The sequence below is a fragment of the Parasteatoda tepidariorum genome, chromosome 4 (genome assembly GCF_043381705.1).
Source record: "Parasteatoda tepidariorum isolate YZ-2023 chromosome 4, CAS_Ptep_4.0, whole genome shotgun sequence".
Lineage (NCBI taxonomy): Eukaryota > Metazoa > Arthropoda > Arachnida > Araneae > Theridiidae > Parasteatoda > Parasteatoda tepidariorum.
Genome location: NC_092207.1, coordinates 72,423,086 through 72,445,404, shown reverse-complemented (window position 1 = coordinate 72,445,404; position 22,319 = coordinate 72,423,086). Strand labels below are relative to the sequence as shown.

General features: G+C 26.7%; 1 protein-coding gene across 1 annotated transcript in view; it reads left to right on the top strand.

Annotated features, from left to right (window-relative positions):
- LOC107439652 (uncharacterized) overlaps positions 1-17,909 on the top strand; it is a 22,473-nt gene extending 4,564 nt beyond the window's left edge. The window contains exons 2-8 of the mRNA XM_016052322.4: positions 1,399-1,558; positions 5,030-5,169; positions 8,662-8,847; positions 9,554-9,673; positions 10,608-10,694; positions 13,259-13,403; positions 16,274-17,909. Coding sequence (XP_015907808.1) covers positions 1,399-1,558; positions 5,030-5,169; positions 8,662-8,847; positions 9,554-9,673; positions 10,608-10,694; positions 13,259-13,403; positions 16,274-16,371 — 936 coding nt within the window. The 3' untranslated portion in view covers positions 16,372-17,909. The remainder of the gene's footprint in view (positions 1-1,398; positions 1,559-5,029; positions 5,170-8,661; positions 8,848-9,553; positions 9,674-10,607; positions 10,695-13,258; positions 13,404-16,273) is intronic.
- Positions 17,910-22,319: the final 4,410 nt, after the last annotated feature.

Here is a 22,319-nt window from a genome sequence, read left to right as displayed (position 1 = left end):
TTATTTTTCTCACTGTGAAAAAGAGAATTCAAAATATAGTTATTGAAGTTACGTTTTATTTTTTTTAAGCATCGTAGCATAATAAAGTACTGAGATAAGGGGTGTTTATTCACTGGATCACCAAACGATGAAAAACCACTGAAGGAACAAGTGTTCCTTTACTGGATTTTTTTCTAAGTTAATGAAAATAAAAGATAAACTTTAATTTCCTTGTACCTTTAGTGATGTTCCGCATCAAAAGTATGCTAAAAATACGAAAAACAACTTTTAATCAGTGAAGGAACAGGCATGTTCCTTTACTGGGCATAGATTTCCCAGTGAATGAACAATATGTGTTAATATGTTGACACTTTAATTTTCAATTCATGATTACAAAAAATAGTTAACATTTTCCAAGTATTTATATGTTAAAATTTCAAGAATAGGCTTGCTTTTAAATATTTGTATGGCTTATAAATTCAAAAAGAGCATTAAAAAATACCTAAAATTAAGTGTTCCTTCACTGGGTGTTCATTCACTGGTAAGAGCTGTTCCTTCACTTGGTCTTCTTACTACTTGTTATTTGAACCTCCAAAACTTTAAAACAATATTATGTAAGTTTTCTACAATTTTTTTTACATAATTTGCAATTAGTAACAAATATGTTGACACTGTCATTTAAGTAAAATTACGGATATTGAAATTAATATGATTTCTTAAAAGGCAAGCGAAGCTTAAGTGTTCCTTTACTGGTTAGTTTACCCTACTATTAAAATAATAAAATTAAATGTTTTCTAACAATTGATGTTTTTTGCAATAATTTTTTTCTCAGGGGGTGGTCCGTGACTTCTTAAAATTTTTTAAAAGGGGTCCATTATACCAAAAAGGTTAAGAAACACTGCTCTAAATTGATAACCGCTTGTCAGAAAAATCCCAAATACTAAATTTGCCTTATTTGTGACCTATTTTGTCCTTTTGAATAATAAACGGGGCCAAAAAATCATGTTTTAAAATTCGTAGTCAAAGGGTTGAGACGAAATCTTTCACTTAATTTTTTTACATGTTCTATTAGTTATCTTTGAACATCAACACATTAAGTATCAATTGTTCTATTTTATGAATAAATTTTAATGTATTAATTTTAGAATATTATTATTATTTGAATATTAGCATGAATTATATATGTGTAAATATTTAATTTATTCAACCTATTTAATATTTTTCAAATTTATGATGCATTTTTATTTTCAACTTGATTTAATTAAACACCCACATCTTCTCTTATTAAATTTCAAAAGTGTATTTAATAAAGTTAGAAATTTTTTTTTAAACTTCCTTTAAGTAGAACATAGTTTTTTTTGTTTTTTAATATTAAGCTTTACAAAATATACTAATATTTTTATTTTATTGAAATTACAGATTCGAGCTTTCAATACTTTCTCCATTTTGGAATGGGTGTATCTGGCAATTGCTATAATAGCTCTTACTGCTTCACTTGGGATAACTATCCAAAGACTGACGGTTGAAAAAACTGATCAGAGTGATTTTACATTTGCTCTTCTTTTACTACTAACCATAGGTATAAATTTATCATTTATAATTTCTTACTGATGCGCTTTTATGTTAATCAATTTTATTTTAGCTTAAAAATTGCTATTGACAGAAAGGATCCATCATTAATTTGAAGATTACTGATCAAAAAAATTTTTTTATTTTATTTAAATGTAACTTTGAATGTCATAAAACTAAAATAGTCAGTAATATTAGTAATATTGTAGTAGTTTAGATTAGTAATATTGTTACTATTGGTTGCTTTGTTTTGCATGACTATTTTGTACAGGTTATTTTGTATTTTACTCTTTTTTTTTTCTTAACCAAAATTTTTATTTATACATAATGTTTCGTTTGAGTCAAAGATAGATTTCAATAAATAATAAAAAAAAGATGCCTAGATCAAATGTGATTTTTATATGTATGTTTTTATACTAACACTCCTTTCACAAGTGTGACTCTCCTTTTTTTCATACCATGCATACATTTTTTAACTATGGAATGAGATAAATTCATGATGACTGAAACTTCACTTAGTTGTTTAATTGTTTTCATGGGTGTTTCATGATTTGATTTCGTTGTCCTAATCAGATATGCTTTCTTTGTAAACATATTGAAAAGCTGAACTTAGTGTGATTTAAAAATGTTCTGGTTTAAAAAAAATTTTTTTTTCCACCAAATATATTTTGGATTTTTAGGATTGAAAAAAATTCAGATGAAATGTTTATGAAATATTACCAGTTGTAATTTTTTAGGTACCTGTATTTTTTCAATCCCTTTACACGCATGCAGAGCTTGTCAATATGCCTCGAATGTGTGTTTCGCTCCTCAAAAATTCAAATAGGAGTGAAAATACTCCTCGTAAATTCTGCTAAAATTGTTTTTTTTTTTTTTTTTCCATACTGTTAAAGAATGATAATTCCTTTGAAAATTTAGCTGATCAGTAAATACAGAGAGGGTGATAATGAATTTTTTTCATGTATCCTGAATACAGCATATTAATTACTATTATTCTGTCATTGCCAGTAACTACTGTCTGGCAATTGCAAGGCGAGCTATCAGTGTTTTTGAAAGACTCGCTCATTTTGGGAAGTAGACTGGATGGCAGTATTAGCTAAAACCATCTGCCAAAAGAAAACTAGGTTTCAGCTCAACGAGGCCCCAAACCATAGTATTATCTTCACCTAAAATAAATTGACCAGTCCAATACTAACACAACTGCCATCAAAAAGTCTTGAGTCAAGGACTGATCTCATGATTGCTAGACGGTACAGCTACAAGTAAACAAGGTTTTCCAACTCAAAATATTTTCCGAAAAAAAAAGAGCTTTTCTCGGGGATGAGCATTAGGGTGACCTTTCCAGATTGTCTAGTGAAGAATCATTCCAACATGAATGTCAAACATGCTATAAAATTGTAGAAAAAAAAAGTGTGTATAAATTTAAATTTTATGTACTTTATGAAATTTTTTTAATGTTTTTTAGAAATCTTTGTCTAAATCAACCTGTTAATATTGAAAAATAATTATAAAGTGTCAGAATAATATTTTTTGATTAAATATTCGAGCAATAATATTGTATAGTTTATTTCTTAGAAATGCACTCTCTGTTTTCATTCCTGTATTTTAAATTTCACTCCTCAAAAATTCTTAGAAGAGAGAAATTACTCTCTAAAATTTTTTTGTTGTTGTTGTTGATATTATGGCACAGAAGTGTGTCAAAATTACATCAGAAGCTGTCCTTGATATCAGAATTGACTGAAAGCACCACTTGTAATTGTTCCAAGTGCTATTATTTGGCTTCTTCTGAGCTATAGTTATAATTTACCATAAACATCTGATTACTTTATTTAACACAATTTATCATTTTTATTGGCAATTTTTGCATAGTTCCAATCAGGATATGAAAATTAGTTTCTTTGATATAGTGGAAATATTCCTTGAATTTTTCAGAAATTTGTACTTTCGTACAGCTTTTTCAATTATTGTATGTATGTATTCTTAATATATTATCTTTATTTGTTCTCTACTCTTTATGATAACTGTTACTGAATGTTTAATTTAAGTACTATTATTAAAATTTTTTAACTGCCAACTAGTTTTTTTTTTGTACTTTATATACATTAAAAATATTAATTCTTTTAATTTAATTCATTTATTAGTAATAATAAGTTTGAAATAAAAATGTCCGAATTCCTACACTGAAATAAAACTCAGTATTTTAAAATTAAATGTGTTAAAATTTAAATGCAAAAATAAAAAACAAAGGTAAAAGCATGCAAAAATGTTAAAAAATAATTTTTTAGACAGATACAGAATAACATTTAGTTGAAATTGGGTTAAATCAATTTAAATCTTACTCCAATTTGATTATTATTAAAAAATTAACTGTATTATTGTTTATGAATTGATATCATTCTTGAAAACTTAAGTTTTATAACTATTTTCCTTTTTCAAGGCAATATATCCATTGTGATGCCACAATAGGCATTACATGTTTCCTAGCTTTTGAAATTTCTTTAATTTCTTAAACTTATTTTTTTAATCATTCTTAATCAAATTGTAATTAAATTAAATCAATTTTTATTACATTTTAAAAGAAGCGAATATAAATTATTTATTCTTTTCTTATCGATCAATGTAATGTTCTTTATTTCTTACCACAAATATGTTTCAGTTACATGTTTATACTAATTCTCACAGTCTTGTTGGCGATTCCAGATTGCCAAAGTATTTTCAAACCTAATATTGATTATGGAGGGTTGGCTTTATTTTTTGTGATGTTATCTTTCGATAAATCACCAATCTTGGATCTCTTCCCATGCTCCTAACTTCCTGTTTCGGCCATTGGGGTTGCCCTTTTGGGCATCCTAGTCTTAACAGTTGAGTAAGAAATGCTAAATAAAATTCTCGATATCTTGTTGATCTCTATAAGGGATTTCTTTTCTTTATTATTTTTATATTTTTTAATTATGGCCATTTTCAATAATTAATAAATCAATTTTTTTATGCGATTTTATTTACTTCTCTGAGACAATTATCATTTTATTACATCCAAATTAAGATGTACCTGTAACAGTCATAAAAAAAAGAAGTCAATAATGCCACCTGTGCAAATCCATAAATTAATTTAAAACGATCACCATCATAACATCCATTGAAAGCATAAGCCAAAATCCTTACTTTTAAAAATATAGTGCATCCTTAGTGATGTTTAGAATCCTGTGTAAAAAACTAATCAGTCATGAATGACTAATGAGTCAATGAAGATTGTGACATTAATTAGTTCAATACGTTTCTAAAGTTATTGAATTTTGATTGAATGCTTGCTTTTTGAAATTTTTTTTTCTAAATAGTTTATCCTGAGAGTATAATAATTTTGTTAAGCAATTGCAACTGATATTATTCCTAACATATAGATCTAAAACTAAAATGAGTATTAATTACATAAACAGTTTTTACATATTGTATTGTTTCAAATAAAGTATATTTTTTATCCTAGTGTTTTGCTATCACTATGTCATTCATTCTATATTTACTGAAAGATGGGACGAGTTGATGGTTTTTGTAGTTAGCAATGTCATTGTTTTGTCATATTGCATAGCAAACTATGTGAGCCATGAAAGAGACACTATAAAACTTGTAAGTATTCTATTGAACTTTAAAAATACTTAACTTTATGCTGCAGCTTCTTTATATTTGATTTAATCAAATATATGTATAATCTATTTTTATTTTTAATGTTTTAATTTTGCTTTAACTAATTTTTCTTTTTTTTTTTTACTTTCTTATTTTCTCTTTTGGTTTTATATTTTAGCTTTATATTGTATAAAATAATTTTATAATCAGGCTGTATAAAAATGCAATTTTTAAGATAGGGGAGCACAACCTTTTTGAGTGAAGGGCCACTTGCACAGCAGGTTGGCTAACGAAGGGCCGCACATGTATTTAGACATGTTAATGACAAATGTAGTAATGTTTATTTAAACATTAGCGTTCCATTTTTTTTATCAATAAACTTAGTAATATCAATAACTTAGTAGTGTTCCATTATTAGAATTCATTCAAAAATAAAAAAACTTATACTTTTTTTTTTTACAAAAAAAAATTGCTATTTTTATCATATGAACAATAGATTTATCAAAATAAATAAACATTGAAGAAAAGAAATATTTTTTTTTATCATATCATGCAATATGAAAACTCATTTTAGAATTAAATTCTAATAAATTAAAAAAAAACTGCAATGCCCACAGAATGAAAGTAGGAAAAAATTTAGTCATAATTAAGTAATATAAATTCAAATTAAATATTTTAATTGAAGAAAATTTACAGGTTTTAAACAAAAGCCTAAAATAAAAACAAAACTGTGATAGTTCAAAATAAAATTCAATGCTTATTTTGTAATGTACTTTATTATTTTATTTTATTAATTATTAGATTTTTTATATCGTAAACATTTTCCTTTTTTTTATCGAAAAAGATCACTTAAGCAACAAAAAATTGAAATCTAAACTACTAACAGTGAGCAGTTTAAAAATTCACGTTTTCCGCCATTTTATGAATTTCTCAAGTTGCAATAACATTGCATTTAAATTAGGGAGGGATGTAACGAGTATTTGGCCCTTCTGTGAAAAATTCAGTTGGTTGAATGATCAGTCAAATATTTGGCAAAATATTTTTTAGAAATGCATTTTTCTAAGTTTTTTTTATTTTTGAATTTTTATAGATATTATTTTTTTTTTAAAATTATAATCAGACAAGTCAATTTTGTCATTTTTTCGATACTTTGAGAATTGAGAAGGATTTTTTCCCCATTTTTTGCTGTTTTTATTATAACCCAGCATTTCAACAGAACTTCTCATACTATTAATTTATTATCACTCTTTCCCTATACTGTAATATAAATAACCAGTAACATAGAAAAGTGTGATTTTCAGTATTAAAGTTTTGTTTTTGGAACTAAAAAAAATTTGTTTTTTCTGTTTTTCCTTTTTAGGCATTTTTATTATGACTCAGCATTTTTTTTAAAAATAAAGTTGCTAATAAAATTTATTTTATAGCAATTTTTTTTCTTCTAAAATTATAGCAATAAGAAAAATTTAAATTGCGATTTTCAGCATAAGATTTTCATTAAAAAAATTAAGAACGTTTTTTCTAACTTTTTTTTAAATAAAAAAAACTTTTTTTAGACGTTTTTTATTATAACGCAGTAATTTTTAATAGCATTTCTGTTGACTTAAATCTTTTTTCTTGGCTTTTTCTGGTAATTGGAAAACTGAGATGTTCAGCTTTAAAATTTTCTTTCAAAAATTAAGATTGATTTTTATGTTCTCTGTTTCTCTTTTCGACATTTTCAGAAACGTTCTTGATTGGCCTTATTTTTTAGAGTTAATTTATGAATACGTTTTTCCAGGAAATATTATTCTGAGCATTGAAATTTCAGTTTCAGTGTTGCTATGCTGCTAAAAGATTTTGCTATTTGGCCCCAAGTGTACGGCTTTCAGTCGATTTTTCTTCTTCTTTTTTTTCAACGAATATTTGGTTTTTGACCAAATCACAATTCATTACCACATTCGACCAAATCATATTCGTTGCGGAAAAAAAAAACGAAGGAAAAATAACTAGGATTTACGATAAAACTGCACCGAAATACCGTATCAAAAAGTGATTATTTAATTGCGCGTTTAACAAACACGTGTCGTAATAACATCGTAGTTAAGTAACGGGATCGTCAAAATCATGTGGAAAAAGTATAGAAATAATTGGGTGAAAAAATTACTTATATTTATGCTGAACTCAGCACGAATAAAGCGTGTCAAATGCACGATTTAAAATTTGCATGTCGTAATAGAATAATTGGAATTTTTTATGATGCGTGGGAACGCATAGCTATAACTGCCGAAAAAAATTGTTGAAAAAAAGAAAGAATTGCAAAAAAAAAAAAAGATAAAAAATCACTTAGATTTAAGATGAAATCGTCACAAATAAAGTGCACAAAAAAGTGATTATTTAAATGGGCGATCTGAAACTCGCGTCGTAATAAAAATTCGGGATTTTCGAAATCACGTAGAAAAGCGGAAATAACTTTAAAAAAATCATTTATATTTACGATAAAATCGGCTTAAAGAAAGNTTTTTTTCTTTCTACAAAAAACGTAAAATGCGGGAAATTCCGTAAATTAAAAACTTACAATCCGGGTAAAATTAACATTAGAGGTATACGGAAAAACTGGGTCCTGATGAAAAAAACGTAAAATGCGGGAAAAACGTAAATTCGGGGGACGTAAAATCGAGGTTTCACTGTAATTGATTGTGTCAAAACGTGATGACTTAAAAGTGCGGTTAAAAATTGCCCTTTTTTAAAATTTTTTTATTGTGTTTGGAAGCTCTCGCGGGCCGCACTTCAGTAGTCGAGGCGCCGCATTTGGCCCGCGTGCCGCAGGCTGTGCACCCCTATTTTAAGAAAATAATGCATTTTTATGGAGCTTGATTTTTACACTGCTTGGAATGCATTCTTCAGAGAAAATTTTCTTTATAGTTTAGTCAGGCTCTTTTAGGTTATACTTTAATAATGTAACATAATGTAAATTGTTTTTACTTAAATATCCCAAAAAGAGCTTAATACTAGAGCTTAATATTTAATACTTAAATTTATATATAATAGAGTTTTGAAGCGAGAGTTTGTTCAACAATGCAATTGGCTTTTTAGGAACAAACAGCTCTGTTTGTTCCTAAATTTTATATTTTAGCAATGAAAATTTCTATATATTTTCTTTAAATTCAATGGATTTTGTTTAGTTTTTATTGTAAAATTTCAGTTAAAAACTAAAGAGCTTCTTAGCGATATTAGAAAAACATAACTACAAATTGGCATTCTTGGTGTTCTTAACTTCATTCTATATTAATTATAAATGATTGTTATTTTGTAAATGATTGTTATTTTGTAAATGATTGTTATTTTGTAAATGATTTTTATTTTGTAAATGATTTTTATTTTGTAAATGATTGTTATTTTCTAAATGATTGTTATTTTGTAAATGATTATTATTTTGTAAATAATTTGTAAATGATTATTATTTTGTAAATAATTTTATTTTATAAAATTATATGAATTTTTTCTTTTCTTTTTCAGATTCGCTTGATATTCATCTGTGTTTGCAGTCCATTTTTAATTGGCGTTGGAGTGTTTCAATGCCTGCGATATTGCCGTTCGAATAATTTGATATATAATACTGTTGGTGCCATTTCTTCTTTGCAGAGTTCGTGTAGATTATATTACATTTGTAGCTCATTGCTAAAATTTGATTTGCAACTTCAGGTTAGTGGAGATAAATTTATTTTATGCTTTATTTTTATGTGCGCTAATCTACTTTATTTTTTTCATCTTTTACTAATGACATGGGTACTAGTAAATTGTTTTCAATTGTCCAGTAATTTTATATTATTGGTGACTATCCTAATTATCTAAAAATTGCTTAACAAGTAAAAAAAAATTATAACTTTTTAATTTCATTGTTCTCTATTTTTGTCTCTCCTAATTTGCATTATTTTTTCTTTTCATCTCTTACTAAATACATGGATATATATATCCAGGATACATATGTTCAAGGACACACTGACTTCTGATAGTTGGTGGCTGACCTAATTATCTAAAAATTACTTTATAAGAAAATACAATTCATAATTTTTTTATTTTATTATTCTTTTATAAATCTTGTATTTTTATAGTCTTTATAAAATAACGTTAGTGCATTTTCAGAGTAGACATATTGTTGTTTTATATGCCATTATGAAATATTTTAAGTTTTCTTAATGATATAATTATGTACTAAATCTGTTTACTCTGCATACTATATAAAATTTTTTATTTTACATGATTAAATTTTGGTTATGTTTCTCTATATTGGGAAATTATTTTCATTTTTCTTATTATTTTTTTATTTTATCATTTTTATTATTTATAATTTTTTTATTTATCATTTTTATTATTATAATTTTTTATTATAATTTTTTCATTATTGTAGCTCAGTATGTTGATTTTAGTCATGGGTAGAGGAGTGGCTAATATGGACTTAGAACAGAAAGTTATTCTTGGATCTGGAGTGCCTGTTACATTCCTTTTCTTCTTTGTTGGTATGTTAGGTGTAAGTATTAAATAATTCCATGGAAGTATTTTTATTGGTTGGATGGTATCGGTTGAATAATTAAAATGCTTTTATGAAGTATTGATTTTTTAAAAAATTTAGTAGAGACATTTGAATTATTTAACAAACAATGCTTAAGGCATAATATCAATGCTGCTTTTTTGAACTTGCCTTTTTTCACATACTAAATAGAAGAATTTAGACAGAATGTTTTGATTAGTTAAACGCATGTATAACTAGTTAAAACATTCTGCCTAAATTTTCATAACAATGCTCCATATTTTAAATTATTTATTTCTTTTAAACATCGACACATCATTAATTAAATAATTGTACTTAAGGCTTAGTAATAATGCTGTATATTTAAAATTGTAATTTCCCGTATTCACGCCATATGGCTCTGAAAATAAGTATCAAATGCAGAAACTTAAGCTCGGGGATTAAAATTCTAATACTCAAAGTATGTCTTTTTCCCTACACAAATTTATCATTAATTAAAAATTACTGCTTAAGGTTTAGCTTCCATGCTGCATTCAAAGTCGTTAAAAATTATATTTTATTAAATTACATATGAATCAGCAGTATATTATTAAATTATATATGAATCAACAGTATATCAAAATTATATGTAAATAAAAAATGCTTATATTTGACGAAAATATTAATGGTTATGTGTGGTTTACATGGAATCAAAATATTTGCAATCTTAAAAATTTTACTTTGAAAATTTTATTCTGTTAAACGAAAATAGTTTTAAACTATCTTATGTAGTAAACACTAGTTAGTTATCTATGTAGTAAACACTTAGTCAGGAAAGCTGTGTTTTTTAGTATCTATTCATGTAGTCAATTTGACTTTGGCTTTTAAAAAACCCAGTTTTTAAAAAAAAATTATCGTCTGGAAATAGTCTTTTTAACTTTTATTTTCTTTCTAGTTGCGGTATGAAAACAGATCTTTGATGGTTATATTTTATATCTTGGCTCTTTTTGAACCTGGTTACATTGTTTACAAATTTTATTATGTAAGTATTTAAATTTGTTTATTTTTTAGTTCTTTTAATGCTAAAACCTTTTAACGGAAAGTTTAACTATTTTAATTATTAAAACTTGGAAGTTTCTATTAATTTAGTGAATTTAATTATACAGTATACTCTCGACATCTCAAAGTTGAAAGGATGCTAAAATGTTTTTGAGATAAGCTCAGAACTAAATATATTCTAAAAAGTAGAAAATATATTCTAAAATATTACTCTAAAAAGTAGAGTAATGAAACCTAAGAATAACTTCTAATAAATATGTAATGATAGTTGACTTTAAGTTCAAATACAAAAATGATAATTTTATTTTTAAAGGGTAAGGACGAAAATATTCATGCCTTAATAGAAAATAATTGGTTCACAATAAACTTTTTATTAATTAATTGGTTCAAATAAGCACAATAAAAGATTTTTTTTCCAAAAAATACATTTTCTATTTTGAAAAAAATTGACAAAACAAGGTTTTAGAAGAAATTTTTTGACATAGGAATTCAATTTAACTTTAGGAGAATATATAATGCTTAGGGGAAAAATATTTTTTTGACATAACAAGGTTTTTGAGATGTTGAGAATATACTGTACATATAAGATATACTGATAACATTATCTTAATTGTTTTTTATTTGTATATGGAATTTTTGTATAAACACAGGCATTTTTATTTTTAAAGAATGTTCATTTGACTGTGAATGATGATTCTTGTGTAACATCAGAATCATTGAGCAATTTTATGCAAAATATATTACATGTTATTCTGTGCAATCATTCTAAAATCTATTATCAAGAATGAAATATTTCTTTGTTTTTTTTTTTAACTTAAAGGTTGATTTGCTACATTTCTGAACACTTTGCTCATTAGGACTTTTAACTGCAAACTGAGTTTTCAGAGAAATTGACTGAAACCAATTATCATAACAAGGCTTTAAGGCATGGAACTTTAATTAGTAAAAATTTTCATAAAATTCATTATAAATCATACAATTTTTTAAAAATTGTATGTCTTAAATACGCTTTCTAACAATGCATAAGATGACTAGTTGTATAACATTACAATTATAAAAGAATTTTTTTTTTTATTAAAACAAAGAATCACTTCAGACTTCTAAATTAGAAAAAGATTTTTTTTTCAAGGAAATTGTTGTAAAAATTTCATTTGCAGTAATTTCTTGCACAGGTATTTAAAGGAGAAACAGGTTTTAGCATAGGTTTACATCTAAGGGACACTAACAAGCTCACAGGCAGTTAGGAGACTGTTACTGTCAGTCAAATATGTAATGTTTTAAATAAATTTGTTAAAAATTCTGAAAGTATAATGTTTGAAAATGAAATGAAAGAAGATTTATATAGTTCAATTATTTAATAATTGATTATCTTGTAAATTGTTATTGATTCTTAAATAAGTCTTCCAACTGCCTGTGAGCTTGTTAGTGTCCCAAGAATAATTTAAAATTGCATTTTTATTTATTTATTTATAATTATATTTTTCAAATTGTTTGATGCTGTAAATAACTTCAACTTTCAACCAAACAACTCAACTCATTTCCGCAGCATACCTACTTTTGTTTTGTGTAGATGTAGAATTGATTAATGTTAATATTTAAGAACAAAAATGTCCAACTCTGGTGGTAGAAGAAAAGATTTAATCTGGTTATATTTTGATGAAATAAAAAATGATGAAAGGAAAGGATGCAGGGCTATATGTAAGAAATGTAATGTCATCAGGGGTCTGTCTGACAGACCCCTGATGACAATCATCCTAACTTTAGAAATTTCGATAATAAAAAAATAATAGTAATACTTGCTATATAGTCAATACATATTTGAATAGGCAGCTTGAGATAACAAATATAACTAAAAAAATACCACAACCTTTCTAGGACGTTTTGTCTTCTTCTGTAGAACTCCAGTTCGTTTTTTAAAATTTTATTTAAGAAATTTCAGTTTAGGATTATCAATAAAAACATGAACTTTTTTCAAAATTAAAAATACATTTAAAATATTATATTTGAAAAAATATTATAAAGCTGCAATGTAGGTAGTCAGAGAGATATGATTGATTCTTATTTGAATAATAAAACCAAGTGATTGGTGAGTGATTAAAGTGAAATTTTTTTACCCTTCATTTCTCCATTATCAAATATGACATTTTAGTGTGGTGTATTTGGATGTAAAAAAGCTTTACTTTGAAACAATCATATGAGTAAATATAGGAAAGTAAGAAAACAATTTAAACACTAAGATATAAAATTGTGAATTATTAAAACATCAACCTGGTTTAAACCAAAAAAACTGGGTTTTTTGCCAACCCTGCTTAGAGGTAAACCTATGTTAAAACATATTCTCCTTTAAGTACCTGTGTAAGAACTTATTCGCTAATTTTAGAAACATCCTGCATTATGACAGGATGGCATGCTATATTTCACTTTTGTTACATTATATAATAATAAGTATAACAGAGCAAAATATGCTATGTTTGACTTTTTAAAAGCTTTTTTTTTTTTAGAATGATAGTAGCTTTTTGATTTATTTGTAATTGTTTTTAATTTTAGACTGTAACAAATGAATCAGAAGTTGATGCTATTTATGACAGCACCTTTGTATGTGGATATTTTGCATTGGTTATATGGTTGCTATTGATTTGCTCCACAGTTTATTTTGCTTTTTACTACTTTGGAAAAGGACTCAAGGAAAAAAGTAAGCCAACTAGTTCTTATGTATCATTTAACATGTAATCTTTATAATGTTTTTAAGAAATTTTAAAAATTATTTGCTTAAATTTAGACTATATTTTTGTATTTTTTTAAAAAAATTATAAAATGACAAAATTTTTAAAGCATTAAAATCTTATTGAATGTAGAACTTGAAAATTCTCAAAATTTTCCCATGCCATAATATCTTTTTTGTGTGCATATTAAGGAAAGTATATGAATGTTTCCATTATTAATCTGTCTAAAATAAAAACGTAACATTAGGTACATCTAAACATGCCCGAGATATTTAAGTTCTCTTCGAATTACTTACAGAGGGATCTTTGTAATTTGTAGAGTTGTTAATAATCTGTTTTTACTATACATTCCCTTCACAATGCGCTTTTCTGTCACCACGCATTGTTAATATCTTGGTTTTATGTCTTCTTGATCTTGCACCTGTTTTGCTACATTTAGTTAAATATACTTTGCGTATTCTTATTGTGCTTTTACTTGTTTGTTAAGTTATTTTGAAATACTAGATTTTCATGGCAAGTTTGTCATAAAGACACTATGTTTCTTATTTTAAAAACACTAATAATTTTTGTTGATAACATAATAAATTTGTTAATAATAAAAACAACTAGTTTTACAAAGTTTACAGAATCTTAAGTTTGATTAACAAAGTCATTTACTTTGAGGTGAACTTTTTGTAAGTTATTAGTGAATGTTTTCTATAATTACGATGTAATCAAAATAAAGAATAACAGAATGTGTAGATACTGGTTATTTGCCCTTTGTGTTTACATCCGTACTTTGAATGTAACAGACATGTGATTTTTCTGCTAATTTGCGAAATTTCGCAAATATCAAGGTACTTGATTTGCATTCTTCCTTGAATCAAAAATTTTTATTTTGACAAAATTTTCTCAGAGTTCAACTTAGCTAAAATTTAACTTTCACAATTTTTACAAAGTTCTGTTAACAAGATATTTGTTGCTTCTTACCAACAACCCCCTTTTTTTCAACTGGAGTTCTCGTTCACGCCCAATAGTGATTTTTTTTTAATACAACTTTGGATAATTTTGCTAACATAAAATTTACAAGTTGTATTCACTTTTAGATGTGCTCGATTTATGCCTATACCATTGCAAAACCAGACGGTCTTGCAATGTTTTATCGGCAGTTATTGTTGCAATTTTTTAAAATCCCTTTATTTTTCATACAGTATTATTATGGCACATGTAATTCAAATCCCCTATTTAATTAGTAACTTTTTGACGCTATAACACTGATACTATATATTTTTTTCAGTTATTGCTACTGATTTTGAGGTTTTTAAAATCTCGACATTTTTTTCAAATGATCTTATTATGGCATGTGATATTAATAACAGGCTTTTAAGTAATTAGTTTTTGACCTGTTCAATTGGCACTGAATATATTGGTTTTTTTATTGATTTTCAGCAGCTATTGCTGTGGATGTTTTTTAAAGTCTTGAAGCATTCCTTGCAATATTATTAAGATGAGGGAATTATGAATTTGAGTATTCACTATTTAACGCTATGATAGATTTTTTAGCAGTTATTGCTATTGATTTTTTCATGGTTTTTAAATATATGTTTATTATATTTATTATTTATTACAAGTCAACTGTTTTCTACATTTAAATTGTATAAATATTACTTTCCTGTATAAAAAAAGATCTATTTTTCATTGAACAAAAGAAAGGAAAAAAAAGTCACGCAGTCGACTGATTGTAAAGTAGTAGTTCCAAGTAGAACACCGAAGTCAAGCATCACTGGCTGCTATCAGTAAGCGGTTGGGTGACCACTTTGATCAGTTTGCATAGAGACAGAGGGTGCGCAGTATTGGTCCTCATTAAACTGTTCCACCCTAAAGTTCTCGACTGCACACACCAGGTTGTCGGACTACCAAAGCAGGGGAGTTATCCCCTCATTAGTAGTCCGACATTAGTAGTAGGGGAGTATCCCCAAAATTGCGAAGGCATGTCTGAGGATCATCCTCAGGGATGTTTCACAGGCCGTCGCCAATAGCCCATTATGCAGCTCTAGTGCAACGTAAATAAACTACGACAATCATTAATTTTTAACTCTTTAAAAGAGGAAAACATATATTTGTTATTCTACCTTAACATAGCAGAGTTCCGTTAGCACTAAACGCTCGCTTATCACACCACACATTATAATTTTAATTCTTTCTGTTATTACGAGAAGGAGATGACGCCATAAGGTAATTAATTATTCCATTAATAATTACGATAGAAAAGAACAGTTTGCCAAATTCAGAAAGTGAGTTCAAAATATCTCCGACGCCAAATAATTTCAAGGTGAAGAGTAATGAAAAGATGGGTAATATCATAGGTTTGAAGAGAAGCTGAAAAAAGAGAAGCTGAGTTTCTAGAAAAAATTCAGATGATTTCGTTCTTCCAGTATTCAATATTATAAACTAAGAAGTACTAGCTATTATTGCCTACAAAGTGTTGTTATTAAAGATATTAACTATTATTGGTAATGCATTTCTTACTTTAAACTTATATTTTCCCTCACTTTCCCGAATGATAAGACAATGAAAGGAAATGCAAATATCAAGTAAAAAGGAATTTAAAAAAAACTTGACTTTCAAATTTACTGTCAAATTTCAATAAAGATTTGAAGTAGATGTTAAGTAAAAGTTATAAAAGCATTGTTATTAATGCATGTAAAAAAGGGAAATAAAAACTTTCATATAGCTTTTTAACGTAAAAATGTTAAAGAGTTTTAAGAAAATGCATGTCTCAGCTTGTTAGAGTAGAATCCAACTAAATAAATAAAATTTTTTAAGTACTAGTGAAAATTTTTTTATATTTTTTATTTAGTGTTTGAAGACAGTGGGGGATCACAACCAAGGAGGTTCACCAGCACATTCAGTGAAGCAACAACTTCAGAAAATGTCAGTGTCACTCAAGAACCTTAAAATGGCTTTGTATTGATATCTAAACGTGACATTACTAACATATTAGAGAGATATTTTAAAAATCATGTTGGTTATTAGAGAATAATTGTTTGAAGCCTTGTTTTTCAACTTTTCTTTATATTGTTTTTCTACTGGTTTAAATATGGTGAAATTGGAATCACAAAGATTTTAGAAAGCTGATTGTACTATTTGTAAATTTTTTTTTATGAAAGATAAAAATTAAAAAAATATTAAGAGCACATATAGTTAGATGTGAAGGTTGTTTAAAGTGGTTTTAGTTTAAAAAAAAAGTTGAAAATTTTTTACTGAAATTAATTTGAAATTATGAGATAAATGTATTAAATTTAAAAAAAAATAAAAAAGAATTTGAATTAAAACTGAGTTATTTAAAAATTTCAATATGCTATATTTAAAAATAAAAAAGTTAAATATCGATTGAAAAATTCTTTTATTAAAGAAATATTTGGAATTATAAATTTAATTACTTTTATTTTTGTAAATATAAAATGAATAAAATTTTGATTTTTTAAGCAAATTTTATTTTTAATTTGAAATAAATGCTTGTGATATTTCTCGTAGTTCGATCCAGTAGTTTAAAAATACTGAGGTCACATGATTCAAATGTAGCATGATCCAAAAATAACACTTCCTGTTATTTATTTTATCATGATGCTCAACAGAAATTTATATATATATTTTTATTACAATAGAATGAAAAAATTACTTGTAGGTATTATTTAGTCAACAAGTAATTAACCACCATATCAAAAAAGTATTAACCCTTTTACCATACATGAACTATGTATATTGATTATATTTTGGTTAATTTTACTTACTTAGGAAAAGGTACTTTAAAATCTGTATAAAATATTTTATTTAGCTAGTTTCAGTATCATTTGAGAATGATTGTAGATTTTTCGAAGGAATTAAATAATTTTTCCGTACTTTCTTTTTATGTATTTAAATATATTTGTTATATTGAATTGTAGAAGTGATTAATTCTAATTTATTATTAAATGAACATAGAAAGAAAATGAATATTTTTAATGATTCCCATTCTTATAAATTTATAAGTAGCATTTATGAATGGACTCTATGGGAAAGTGGTCAAGGTCAGCCATTACAACAAAATTTGAAATTTAAATTTTAAGATAATATTAAAAGAGTATTTTTTTCTTCTTAAATTGGGATGTTTGATCTAAAATAATTTTACTTAAAATCATTTAATACTGATTAAAAGAGATAAAGCTTACAATCTATTTAATTTGTATTGTTGGCATAAGGAAGATTTAAAGTTTCAATCGAGTTAGAAAATCTGAAAAAAAATTCTTGCTTTATAATGATATTTTGGATGTACTTTTTTTGATTTAAGGAAAATTAATTAAATTTTATAAACTTTCAAGCATAGATAATTTTAAAGTGACCAATTTCAACCAATATATTATCTAATGTGTTTATATGGTAGTGCTCATATTGTGTTGATAATTTCATTGTATATTTTATAAAAATTATAATAAAAAATGATCTTTTCGCATGTGTATTAAGATATATAAGACTGTGATATAAACAACTTATTTATAAGATCCTCTATTTTTGAAAAATGAGAGATATTTTTAAAGTTAGTGAAGAGAATTTTAAAACTAAATACAGGCATACTATATGAAGAGTTTTATAAATTTAAATTTTGATGGCACCCCAAATGTGTTATTGTTTGTAATTTAAAATACACTTATTTATTTTAAAAATCAGTCTACAATGATTTACGGCATATCTTGTATAGAATTCAAAATTAATGTGTCAACTGTAATTTTTTTACATTGTATTTTATCATGAAATATGTAACTAAGTAAAGAATTTGTTATTCGAAGTTAACTGTAAAGGTTTTAAGTGATATTTCTTATAGAATGAACATTTTGCTGGGAAACTATGCATTAATAACTTTATAACATTTTAACTAGGCAAAAATAATTCATTTTTCTAAATTATTAAATTTTGGAGATCTCAGTAAATGAAGGCATTAAGTAACAATCTTAGAGTTATTTCAATGTAATGCAAGATTCCAAGTGCATTTGACAACAATTAATTCATAAGTAATCTTTAAATGCTGTCTTTTGGCAACAAATTAAAACTCTAAGAGTTGTACAAACTCTCTTAAGCAAATAAACTTAGGGATACATAGATGTCACTTATTGTAAGCTTGCAGGCACCAGAGAAATGGAAGATGCAATTTTCAAAGTATTAACTTTAAAGTTAATTTGTTCAAATTCTTTTAATATCACTTTAACCTTTCATCCATTCAGCTCTTTGTCCACAGTATTTTATATTGTTATATTAATGAAAACTCTCTGAAAACATGTTATTTCTGAAGCGGTGAAAAATGTTCTTAATAAAACAACTCAGTATTAAAACGTGTAAGTACAAAAACAGTTTCTTTTTGCTTTTTACCATATGGTTAATTTTCTTTCCTTTTATCATGTTTGTTTTTTTGCTGTATTATTAGTTAGAGTTTAGATAATGAGCATCTTAATTTCCTCGGTATTGTACTTGGAAAAATCAAATTAGAATGCTTAAAAACATCAGGAAGACGTGAGATGTGTTCAATTACATTAATATCAACTGAAAAATGATTTACAATATCTATCATGAAAACTTTTAATTTATCCAGTTAACGTAACCTAAAATTATCTTATTTTCCAAGAATAGAAGCATTCTTATAATTGGAGAGGAGGCGGTAGAATGTCAAGTTTTCTAATAAGAAAATTAATCTCTAAGTTTTTGAACAAATATAATACTTTTCTTCCTGATTTGGAAATTACTAAAAAAAAAAAAAGAAATGCACATTTAAATGAACATAATTTCTAGCAAATAAATAAAGAACAGTTATTAAAAAGTAATTTTCATATGCATGGCAACAATTATATTTCGTAGTGGTACATAAGATGAATCTAAATTGTTTTTACAAAATGAGAGGGATGATAGTACCTATTGAGGCGAGCAATATTTATCGCAAAATCATCCCCTTTGTCGCATTCCACTTTGAAAGGCAGAAAAGAGCAAAGTCATTGCGAACCTATTGTTTGGCTTTTTTGCTCACCAGACCTTATACCCCTGGACTTTTTCTTCTAGAGGCACATGAAATCTTTAGTGTATAAGATGCCTGTGTGCTCCTCTAAGGAATTCATAGTGATAGTTGTTGTGATAGACAAAATTAACACAACACCAGGAATCTTCAAGAACATGTGTCCTTCTTATAGTGTGAAACGTGCAACGACATGCGTGGCAAACGTTTTCAGCACTTACTATGCTTTTTTTAATGAATAAATCAGAATTGCCAACTTTTCTTTCGTTTCCCTGACACTGTTGTGAGTTATTCTTGAAATTCTATTTTTATTCATTTCTGACTCTCAGAGTGAAATAGACACTGTATATCATGATTATTATTGCTTGACTCAATAAGTACTTTCTCCTCATATTTTGTAAAAATGACTCACGATGCTTTAGGTTATGAATGTTTAAATTATAATTACTCCAAAATAAACATGTATCTGTATATTTTAAAATCGTACTCAGGATTCTTCATAATAATTATTGTTCCGTATTTGCTGCATATTTTAAAAAATGATGATCAATTTATGTTAATTATATTTTTGCATAAGTAGGGGAAAGTGGGGTTAAGATCAGGTACCTGAGACTCAAAAGCCTGCTGGAGCTATACTATTCGTCCCAGAAACTGTCAGATATTTATTATATAGTCATGTACAGCATATAATTTTTAAAAATTGATAGATGCACTGCTTTATTATAAAGGATTTTTTTTCTAGAAAAAGTCATTTCACATGGTTTTACAGGTGCACCCCACTAATGGGATAAGACTGGAGGTACATGTTAACTCTGTAGGAAATTTAGAAATAACAGAATTCCAGTGAAAAAGTAGTAGGTATTTTAATTTTATGTGACGATTTAAGAATATGTATGTAATTTACAAGTGAGGGTTTTCTTCTATTGCACCGTAATTTTCGTGGGTCCAGCATAGATACGTATCAAGAAAAGAAGAGGTCAAGACCGGGTAGTACGTGGTCTTACCCCAAGAGCAGAAACAAAACAAAAAGGAACGAAACAAAGGTATCGAAACAAAAAGGAACAGCTCTACTACTAGAATAAATCCTTATTATTTCTTAGAGTATGAATCTATAGTAAACGTATAATAAGCTGGACTAAAAATAATTTGAATAACTCTAATGACCAATAAGTAAGGATAGTTTAAAAACGAAAGAACATTAGAGATTTAACATAGTGAAACAAACTTATCTACCCAGTTGCCGTGAATTTATTAGCAAATACTACTTAACTAAAGTAACAGACGCGACAGCTCTTAGAGGGCCAACTGTGTTTTTCTCAGTTTTCTTGACCATTGTCTTTGATGTGCAGGATCATATGTTCCGGTTGGGTGGTCAGCCAAAACGGAACCCCCTGTGTTTAGTCCCCGAGCATGCTTGGTACTCATTTTATCGACCCACTGAAGGGATGAAAGGTTAAGTCAACTTTCCCAAGTCCCAGGATTGAACCCAGAACCTGTGGCACAAGGGGGTTTAGCACTACCACTCAACAACAACAGAGCATTATAGTAGGCCCTTCTTCTTGACTAGTAGAAGGTAGTTGAGAGTTTTTCTGCTAGAAAATAGAATTAATTTGTATACAATGGAGGCACCCATTCTTATCCCACTCTCCCCTTAATGATGTATTCTTTTCTATGCATGTGTTTTTTTTTTCATGTGCTTTATTTTTCTAGTCGTTTTATGCAACTATTTGCTTTTCGCAGTTTCAATTGACTGTGAGACACTTTTTGCTATTACTCATTTTTAATTTTATCTTTCAAAATGTTTGCTGTATGTAAATTCATCAATATGTATATATGAGTATTTTGTACATTTATATCTTTGTGATTATTGCTGTTAAAGAATTTGGTATTGTCTATAGCAGGTATATTTTATACACATTTTACTTGAACGGTTTTGTTTGTTATGATAATTGTAATTTGAATTTCTAAATTTTAATGTTACTATATTTTTATACTTAGACTTTGGAACATGATGTAAGTACTTTGTTTTCAAATGTAATGATTGTTTCGTAAATTGTATAAAATTTGAATGGTTTTTTTTAAAACTTTATCAAATCTTTGTTGCTTATTCTTTAGACTAGGGATGGCCAAGCTGTGACAAAAGAGCCGAAAATAGCTCATTGGATTATTACTAATTACAATTTAGTATGAAAAGCTGATTTAAACACGTTTATATATACATATACACACATGTATATGTATGCACTCTTCAGGATGCATTCCTTTACGATAGAGACATTTCAAAATAAAGAATAATTATTGTAAGATGAAAATTATTTTTTACTATGCATCAATGCCTCAAAAAAAATTACGTAATTCTAAATTAGTTTTTGTTGAATGAAGAAATTAAGAAAGCTATCTCACTGATAAAAAGTAAAATAAAAAATACATTTATAATAGATTGACTAATCTAACAATTAAAATTGCTAAGAAGAAAAAATAAAAAGGATCGATCTTCTAGCTGCCATAAATTAATATAAATGGTTTAAAAAAATAATAGTGAAAAATCTATTCATTTATAGATATATACTTATAATATTTGAAGTAAATGTTTTTAAATTCAAAATCAATTAACAACAGTAGGATCCACAGAAATAGCATCAAAATCCACTGAATAGCTCACAATCAAATGAACATAATTAAAAAAATATATACATACATTCCTCAGTTGTTTAGCATTACCATGCAGTCAGTAGTGCATATATGGTGTCTTGTAACAACTGCTTATAATATATGTTTTCTAGAATTTTTTAAAAATTTTTTTAATCAAAAATGAAGTTAAAGTATACATATCAGAAGTTGAAAATTAGTGATTAAGAAAGGAAAAAAC